This window comes from Mauremys mutica, chromosome 4, assembly GCF_020497125.1.
Source record: "Mauremys mutica isolate MM-2020 ecotype Southern chromosome 4, ASM2049712v1, whole genome shotgun sequence".
NCBI lineage: Eukaryota > Metazoa > Chordata > Testudines > Geoemydidae > Mauremys > Mauremys mutica.
This window is the reverse complement of record NC_059075.1, coordinates 89,957,862-89,968,070: the sequence shown is the minus strand read 5'-3', so window position 1 is coordinate 89,968,070 and position 10,209 is coordinate 89,957,862. Positions and strand designations below refer to the sequence as shown.

At 42.3% G+C, this 10,209-nt stretch overlaps 1 protein-coding gene across 1 annotated transcript; it reads left to right on the top strand.

Moving 5' to 3' along the window:
• The first annotated feature begins 9,156 nt into the window (after window positions 1-9,156).
• Window positions 9,157-9,759, top strand: LOC123370120 (small nuclear ribonucleoprotein Sm D1-like). The gene has a single exon (XM_045016366.1). The coding sequence runs from the start codon at window positions 9,290-9,292 to the stop codon at window positions 9,647-9,649; it is 360 nt and encodes a 119-aa protein (XP_044872301.1). The 5' UTR covers window positions 9,157-9,289; the 3' UTR covers window positions 9,650-9,759.
• The last annotated feature ends 450 nt before the right edge of the window (window positions 9,760-10,209 follow it).

Sequence of the window (10,209 nt, the reverse complement as noted above, 5' to 3'; positions counted from 1 at the left end):
CTTTCTCACAGGCTAGATGAATGCCTAATGAACTGGGGGTGGGATTGGGATTTTTTTTTTCAGAAAAATGAGGAAAGGTCTCATTTTTGTTCCAATGCAGAACAAAACCAAACTCCAAAACCTTGAGATTTTTTCACAAAAATGGAATTCTTGTTTTTAGGCCAACCCTAGTTGCCAGTTCAAATCTGACCCAAGGTGATAGTTGTTCAGGCTTATTACAATCTGGTGGTTTTTGTAGAAATGAATTAGTGACCTCTGTCTTGTCCATACTCCATTGTCATAACTGACACTGAGATGGGATCACAAGGCTTGAATAGACATGGAGGCTGAATGACCACCTCTCCTTAAAAGTGATCCTTCCAAGGTTAAGGTCCATTGGTAAGATGAGATAGGTAAACTCGTCCTGCCTCTGCCCATACTGCACCTGATTCACTTCTGAATTACTCTGGTTTGATATTAAAGTAAGTCCACTAATTTCAAAGGAGTTACAGCAGCATAAAACTGAGTAAACAGAATTTACTCAGCCCATTGTATCTATTTTGTGAGTAAAGAGAGGATTTTAGTTTTAACACTGTCAGCCTGGCACATTACACAAGCAATAAATTTTCTTTTAAAAAGAAAGAAAGCCTCCAGCACTATTCCAAAGATTTTTTTTCTTTCCCAGCAATCTCCTTAAATTTCTTATTCTTTGTCATGCTATTGCAGTAGTGCTAAATACAGATGAGACAATACTAACTAAGACCTTCAGGAAATAAGGTTTTGAATAATTTTCTTAGGTACTGAATGCTTCTTTTGAACTTCTGGGCTGTGGGTACCCAGGTATGTCAGATATTTCAATAACTGTCTCTCCTGAAAGCAGGCAAATCTCAAAACACAGATAATATGACAGTAGCTAGTGTGTCCCTGGGGCAGGTAAGCTCTATCAATTAACTGGGCTTTCTGTTGAATAAAAAATGTGGCCGTTTTCCTACTGCAGATGGCTTGAATAGCTGCAACATTATTAATATTTATCTGGCATGATCAGGACATTTTAAAAGCACATTTTAAATCCTGTCAAATTAGGACTGCATTGTCCTCTCACATATGCTAATTTTACAACAGTTGTTGCTCTATTGACTTCAGTGGAATTGCTCACAATGGCTGACTACATCCAGTGACATATTTATTTACGCTAGGGGCTAGCGCCACAAAGGGATTTAGATACTAAAGTGCCATTTTAGGTGCCTAAATCCAAATGTAGAACCTCAAACCCTTGCTCAGTTGCTGCCTAACCCTATAGGTGGCTAAGTTTCTGCTGGTGGGCATGTGCAAAGCTACATATGTCCTGAGCAGCTTGGCACCTAAGTCCTAGTAGTATTCACAACCTAGATATCCCTCGCCTATCTGTAGGGCTCCATTCAGTAAGCATTCTCGGAGTATGCCTAATCTATAAAAAAAAATTGCCAAGGAGGGGATGGTAGCTTTCCCTACCTCTTATATCCAATAGCCTAGTGGTTAGGGCATATGCCCAGGATGTGGGAGACATCAGTTCAAATCTTCACAGTGCCTAAATTGGAGCAGAGACTTGAAGGTTGGTCTCCTAGCTCCCTGAGGAATTCCCTAACCACTGTAGTGCACAGTATTCTAAGGTGGATACCTGCAATCTCTCCTTTTGAAGCTGTTCCACTTTTTATGAAATACTGAAATAGTCATTGGAGAAGAGACTGGAACCTAGGGCTGCAGGTCTGTGTACTAACCAGGGGGAAGGGATAGCTCAATGGTTTGAGCGTTGGCCTGTTAAACCCAGGATTGTGAATTCAGCCCTTCAGGGGGCCACTTAGGGATCTGGGGCAAAATCAGTGCTTGGTCCTGCTAGTGAAGGCAGGGGGCTGGACTCTATGACCTTTTGGGGTCCCTTCCAGTTCTATGAGATAGGTATATCTCCATATATTAACCACGAGGCTATAGAATCATTCTCTCTCTCTGGCATAGCTCTTACCATGCTTATAATATAGAAGCCTAGGTGCCAAAGTCTGGGCTGTGAATTCCACTGGGGAGCAGGTGAATAAACTCAGGTGGTGTTACACACATACATAAGTCCCTTTTGTGGATCAGGCCCTATCTTTTGAACAGTGTACAATGTAAAATAATATACAACCAAAAAACAATAAGAGTTTGGGTGTCATTAAATAAGTGCACTTACTTTATAACAGGTTTCAGAATAGCAGCCGTGTTAGTCTGTATCCGCAAAAAGAACAGGAGTACTTGTGGCACCTTAAAGACTAACAAATTTATTTTAGCATGAGTTTTCGTGCAGCTCCGAAGAAGTGAGCTGCAGCTCATGAAAGCTCATGCTAAAATAAATTTGTTAGTCTTTAAGGTGCCACAAGTACTCCTGTTCTTCTTACTTTATAAGTATCCAAACTTTGTCCACTGTATTTATTTTTTCACTTTAGTTCTAGTTTATTGAGAATATTGATTCAACTTGCTGGAAGAGCCAGGGAAGTAAGAGTATTGGTAGTTATTCTAACTATTTAAGTCTTGAAATCTACTTTAGCTTTACCCATCTGCTAAAGGATCAAACTCAGGTTAAAGTAATGAAAGCTATTGGACACCACCCTGGAAAACATGGGAACACTGTACGGCTTAATTATCAGTTTCCTTTCTCCCCATTCAAATATCTAAGTGTCATGTTTCTTTTTGCCTGCTTAGTGCTGAAATATTGGCTACACTAGTGGAGGACAAAAGACTATTCATTACAAGTGTTGGCATCCTATACATTCAACATGGGTTCCTGAATTCAAAAATACAAGGTTGAAACACAATGTTGGTAGATAGCAAGAAAGATTTTCAACAAAATTCCAATTTTGTAATTGGCTACACTGCATTGCTAGTTATAATTAAAAGAAAATAGTTTATTGTTTTAATTGCTGTTTCCCCTTGTTAACGATTTGCAGTCTCTAAATTGTACATAAGTGAATAATAGTATAAACATCCAAGAAAGAAGTTTACAGTTGAGATCAAGCAGATCAAAACAGCTAGCAAGCTGTTCCTTTAGCATATAGGAATCCCCTAGGTGGTATATAGCCAGCTCCGCCCCTACTGCAGAGGGTGTATTGGGAATTTGATGGGATTGGGCCAGGGAGAACTGCACTCTAACTGACCCTCAGTGGCATAATGGCCATAGTTAGGGGTCCATTACAATTTAGCATAAGTTAGAGCATCCCTTAGGCTCTTATAAATTACACAAAGGGTTTGTTTTGTTCCCCAGCTGACCACTGGGTTGAGGGAGGTGGAAAAGTGGCTCAGAGCTCCCTTCCCACCCCCCATTTGGGCCGAATATGAAGTTAGTAAAGCTGAGGCTCCACCCCAATATCTTCTGTAGAGAATAATTAGGCAGAAGAAGTCAACATTATTCATGGTGTGATGCCACTATGTCAGGGGAGTTGCAGCAGGATTGAATTTGGCTCAAGCTGGCTACTGATTAATAAGGACCACATCATCCCCCATGTCTTAACCTAACCCCTAAGCACCTTAAGAGTGTGGGGGATTTGTAGATGCATAAAGGGAGTTAGGTGTCCAGGTCCCATTGGATTTCAATGGGAATTAGGTGTCCAGATCCCACTGGTTTCAGTGAGAGTTGGGTGTTATACTACCCTTTGTGCCTTTGAACATCTCCCCTGAATGCATACATAGCACTTCCTCTGCTCATGGATGACGTTGTTTTCTGTCTGGTGTTACCTTATCTTGTCCTAATTTCTTTAGTTCATGAGAACCACGGCCTATTTGCTTTTGATGACTGAATCATTTTGGTTGAACAGAAATATGGTTACCTGAGGGTGTTTCTTTCCCTGCAGAAGCATGCTTTCATGGTTATGATGTTTAGAAGCCTGAAGCTAATGGCTAGGAAGGCAACACAGCACTTAACTCCAGATGGCCCAGTTTTCAATGCCGCTAACATGATTCATTTACCTTTTGAACAACTATTCCTTCCGATCCACATACACACTTTATTTTCTTACTTAAAATGATTTCTTCCTGATTTTAGTTTCATACATGGATATTATATTCATTTTTCTCCTCTATTCTTTTCACTGGCACTAACTGCTTACTTCCATATTTGATCATTTAAATGTATCATCCAGAAACTTCCAACAAATCTGCCGTCCAACGTGTAGTGTATAGGAATTGGGCAGTATCCCTTTAAATAGTGTGTGAGCCTTCTAGTGGCCCTCACTGTCTTCTGTGTTTCTGTAGCCACCAGAACCCTTTCAAAGCAGCAGTGTATATATGTAGCTAGGCCTTGTATGTTGAATATGTTTAATAAACACTGTTATTTATCACTTATTTTTCTTGTGTGATTCCCACACATGTTATGTAAAAGAGCAAGATACACCATAATCGGTGAGCAGGCTAGATACTACTTGGTTCCGGGATATCAAACAGAATTTATTTCAATCCCTAGATTTAACATACTGAGCCAGATTCTCTACACAATTACAGTCTCTTTGCTCCTTGCAGGTAGTACAAATGGGCTATAATATCGCTGTAAATGCCCAGCAGTGGCACTTTCTGCTGGCACAACTGTGCCACACCAGACCATGCACCAGTAGGGAAAGGAGGCATCAGGGAAGGGGTAATGCAGAGTGGAACTTCATTACAACTGTGCTCCAGAGATGGAGAATCCAGTAAAAACCCAGCAGCACAATTCAGAGCAGCATGGGAACTATTCTAAATTGCGTCAGGGCTCAGACTGAGGCTTCTTCCTTGCCAGGTGGAGCTCTGGTGCAGGGGAAAAATCAAACTCATTATGTTTAGTGATTGGTCCTGATCTTTTAAAATCCCATCTTTGATTCTCAGCATTTTAAATATTTGAAGATTGATTGAGTTTTTATGATAGTGTTCATTTTTTTACTTGGAGGACATGTTTGCTGTATATCTATATAACAAAAAAAATATAAAACAGTTGAACTGAAGATTTTAGTTATTTTGGACATCTATCAATCAATGCTCTTTTCCAATTAATTTGCTAGTTGTAAACTGGAGACTCACCTGATATTGATATGTTTCCTTGTGCAATTTCTTTTAATTGTACACATTGTATTGTACATGTCCAAATCTAAGTTGTATCTGCAGTATTTATCATATATTCTACATGTACCAGATCTGCTAATACCTGTGGATTAAGATGATCATCTGATCTGAGAAAAGGAAAAGGTGAGGTTGTATTCTGACCACTTGATCCATGTCCGTAGCAGTAGGTCAAAGTGAGAGAAGATACATGTAGTTGTCTGGGTTTCAATATATTCCTTACATTGTGCATAATGATCATGAACTCAGTGAATTGTAACTTCTGCTAAAAACCATGTTCTTATACTTATACTGCTCTATCAAACGTACTGTCTTTATATTTTGTCATTCAGTATTTTTTCACTCTGCTTTTTCTTCATCCAATTACACTCCAAACTGGGGGGTTGTTCTATTATTAGATTTCATCAAGCCAGTAACAAATATGAACTCGTGGATCACTTGACCAGTCTTACCATGGAGTCACAGACAGTCCTCTTAGACTCTCCAGACTATCTTACCACCCAGAAAAACTGGACTTTGTGACAAAAGATTATTAAAACCAAAAATCACACCACATCAGGTTAATCCCAGTCCCAGGAGACCAGTCATTTACCTCAGATCAATTGATACTCCCAATCTTATACCAAACGTAACACTGGCAGCAAATTCCATGGTAAAGAGACTATAATTTTATTAGTTAAGAAAAAAGAAAAGACGGTTACTCACCGTAGTAACTGTTGTTCTTCGAGATGTGTTGCTCCTATCCATTCCAGTCAGGTGTGCGCGCCGCGCGTGCACGGCATCTCAGAACTTTTTTACCCTAGCAACTCCGGCGGGCCGGCTGGGCGCCCCCTGGAGTGGCGCCGCTATGGCGCTGAATATATACCCCAGCCGGCCCGTCCGCTCCTCAGTTCCTTCTTACCGCCCGTGACGGCCAGTTGGAACTGTGGAGTGCTCTCTGTCCTCCACAACCCTAGCTCTCGCTTCTTGTTTGTATATAGTTAGTTTAGTGATTAGTTTTTACAGTTTGTTAGTTAGTTAGTGTTAGATAAGGTAAAAGGGGTTTTTTTCCCCCTTTGCCTCCCCCAAGGCACCGGGCTTTAAGCCCTGCGCAGCGTGCCAGAGGCCTATGCCTGTCGGAGACCCACACGACGCCTGCCTCCGTTGCCTGGGCGAAGGACATAGAACAGATAAGTGTTCGCTCTGTTCCACCTTCAAACCGCGAACTCGAAAAGAGCGGGATATCCACTTAAAGCAGCTACTGATGGAAGCGTCGCTCCAGCCCCCGGCACCGTCCGCGCCGGCACCGCGAGCTTCCTCGGTGCAGAGCGCACCGGCGGCGCCGAGCCGCTCAGGCTCCGCGGCTCCACAGCCTCAGAAAGCGGCTACGAAGTCCCGGCACCGCTCGCTTTCGCCTTCAAGGAGACATAAGCTGGCGAAGGCGCTTGCCCAGGCCCGCGCTGAGGACTCGGCGAAAACGATTGCGCCACCTGCGGCCCCAGCGGTGACCGTGCGCAAGTCGTGCACCGGGCTTTTGACTCTGGCGCCGCAAGGCCCGTCGAGTCCGGCGCCGCCACGCTCCCCGGTATCGACCGTGGTTGAGCCCCGGCTGCCTTCGACGCCGGAGACATTCTCTGAGGCGCGTGAGCTGATTCAGCTCATAGAGGCACCGAGCCTCCGGACCCCGGCACCGCCGGTGCGGGCTGTCGTGTCGGCGGGAAAGCCGGCCAGAATGACCCGGCCGCCCTCTCTGGACAGGCGACATGGACGGCACACCCGGTCCCGGTCACGTTCCCGGTCCCATGGCAGATCTCCGTCCCGTTGCTCGCGATCTCGGCACCGCTCGCCATCGCGGTGCCGATCGCCGTTGAAACGTCGGTCGCAGTCCCGGTACCGCTCGTCATCGCGGTACCGGTCATACTCCCGGCGTCGCACGAGGTCCAGGTCGCCATCACGTCGGCACCGGCAGAGGTCTCAGTCCCGGCACCGTTCCCGGCACCGCGACTCGCTCGGGCGCTCCCAGCACCGCAGGTCTCAGTCCAGGTCGAGCTCCCGGCACCGGTCGAGCTCCCGGCACCGTGACGGACGTCGCTCCCGGTCGCCATCCCGGTACCGAGCGGAACAGCATCGCAGCAAACACTGGCAGCAAATTCCATGGTAAAGAGACTATAATTTTATTAGTTAAGAAAAAAGAATGGGAGCTATTGAGTGATTAAAGCAGGTAAAATATAATAACAGGGGAGTCAAAGTTTGTAAATCCACAATGATAGCAGAGATGTAGTAATCTGCCAGTTTCCCCAAAGTCTTTTCAGGGCTACCTAGAATAACTCTGGGGATCACTGTTGTCTTGTTCATTTATTCTGCCCTGTTAGAATCCAAACTATTCAGAGATCAAGGATCTTCCTTTGAAACAGTACTTATGGCTTCTTCTCCAGACAACAATCTGATAATTGTTTTTACTCACATAATGGCCAATTGCTTTGAATTAATATTTCCAGTTACAGGGATATGCATAATGTAAATGCCTGCCATTACATTATAATAGGAACAGATAAGTGAAAACAATGCAAGTAACGTTCCATTAGTTTTCATGAAGTTTTAACACCTGAATATACTTCTACTTTGACACAGACTTTGATCTAGGGTTATTTAATTACCAGGCATGCATAATGTGAATGTAATGTAACAGTAAACAGGATATAGACAGGCAAAACCAATACAATTAACATTTCCTTTGATCTGTAACACACAAGTAAATTGGCATGAACTATACTAATACATTTAATTCCTTTGATATTCACACACAAGTGAATTGGCCTATGGCTCTGGCCTGAGCTACTCTGTCAGCATCACAGTAGGTACACTAGGCTAGTTCTATGTCACCCAAGCATTCCACTCATGGAAGAGGAACCCCAGGAAGCTGCCTATGCCAGATTTCTGTCTGCTTTATCACCAAAGTGGCAGAAAGCCTCCGGTTTATAGAAATAATCAGGGTCACAAATTGAAAATAATTAGCTTATTTTAATATGTATGCAGGACTTTTTTTTTGTCTAAGTTTGATAAGTTGGATAAACTCACTATGTAATCAATTGATTCCTCATATAACACACATTTCTCCACACAAGCAACTATTCATTGCAGTCAATTTATTATATGAATTTAGAACATTTTTTCTCTTTGCCAATTGCTTACAATCAGATAATTTTTACAAAATTGTTTGTTCATCAATATTGTCAATGAATAATTTTTATGAACATTTGTTATATGGAGTGTATGTAAAATGTTTTTCATAGAGCAGTCGAATATTTTATAGTCAGTATGTTGTCATTTGAATATTGTGTTCGGTTTTGGTCACCTTGTCTCACTAACAGATTCAACCGAAACAGAAAAATCCACAGAAAGGCAGAGAAAATTATTAGAGACATGGAAAGGCTTCAGAATGAAGAAAAATGTTAAAATTAGGAATATGTAGTGCAGAGAGAAGATAAATAACAAGTGACACAATAGAGGGATGTAAAATAATGAACAGTATATTGAAAATCAAACAGGTGCTATTTCTCAGAATAAAAGAGCAAGGGACCCCCAGTGAAACTAAGCAGGAACAAATGTGGCTAAGAAAAGGAAATAACTTTTACACAATGGCTAATTAGTCAGTGGAACTCATGGATACAATGAATTATCAAAGGAAATATTTTCATATCCAAAGAATATTAGTTATGTTGTCCAACATATAGCCATCTAAGTGGGAAAGGCCTGATTTTCAGAGGTGCTAAATACCCACAACTCAGCACCTTCAAAAGTCAGGCCAGTTGTTTAGCTGACTAAATGTGGATTCTGGGGTCTAACTCAGCCCTCATGCTTCAGCACCTTAGGTAACCACTAATTGCTTGGGTTTGGAAAGAATATTCTCCCATAGGCATAGTAATAGGTATTGTCATCATGAAGATTTAATGCCTGCCTCTGAAGCATATGTAGCCATGGTCAAAGAAGGATACCAGATTAGACAGAGAGCTCTTATGTTCCACTGTTTCCATTTTGCAATAATTTATTATGTAACTATGAATTGGTATGTAACATGTAACAAATGAAACTATTAACAGGCAGCGCCGTTTCTTTCACCGAGCGCCGGAGCGGCCTGGTCTGAGGCCTCCGCACCGAGCTCAATTTTTTTCCTCTCTCCGTTGCCGGGGTTCCGCTCTGTGGTCCCGGCCGGCCGGCCTGACGCCCCCGCTCCGCCGCCATGAAGCTCGTGAGGTTTCTAATGAAATTGAGTCATGAGACTGTGACCATTGAACTGAAGAATGGAACACAGGTGCATGGAACAATCACTGGAGTGGATGTCAGTATGAATACGCATCTTAAAGCTGTGAAAATGACACTGAAGAACAGAGAGCCTGTACAGTTGGAGACATTGAGTATTCGGGGAAATAATATTCGATACTTCATTCTGTCAGACAGTTTGCCTCTGGATACCTTGCTAGTGGATGTTGAACCAAAAGTCAAATCCAAGAAAAGGGAAGCAGTTGCAGGAAGAGGCCGTGGCAGAGGTTGGGGCAGAGGCCGTGGCCGTGGCAGAGGAAGAGGGGGACCTAGGCGATAACTTCTCTCACACCACAGATACATGTTACAAAATTCTAAGCAGTCTGATATTTTTTGTACAGGTTTTGTTTACAATGTCGATTTTTAATAAACACAAATGTGGAAAAAAAACAAAAAACAGGCAAGTTCATCTGATACCATTACTAGGTTCACTACTGTGCTCTGCGATAAGGAGGGACAAATGTATTCAGATGTAAGCAGATAAAACCACGATACGCTGACAAATATTTTTTATTTTAGTATTTTCAGACACATCACTTTTTTTTTTACAATCACAAGACAAAAATGCTGAAACTGCTGATAGAAATAGAAATATTGGCCTTCAACCCACACCTGAACAGAAAGCACAAAATGTTACACATTTCTACTTTCCTAATTGAAATACAGGAAAAATAAAGCCAGTTTTTCAGCACCTAGCTTTTTCTTTTAAATCAAAATTAATGGCACCTACATTTTTTGCAGTTACTTGTGGGCACAAACGTACTGTGCATATGTATAAGTAACTGATCCGCAGCTACAATGGTGGATTTTCAGCCAAAATGAATTGAATTGCAAGAATAA

Coding starts and splice junctions, on each gene's coding strand:
- LOC123370120 (XM_045016366.1), top strand. CDS start 9,290: ATGAAGCTCGTGAGGTTTCTAATGAAATTGAGTCATGAGACTGTGACC.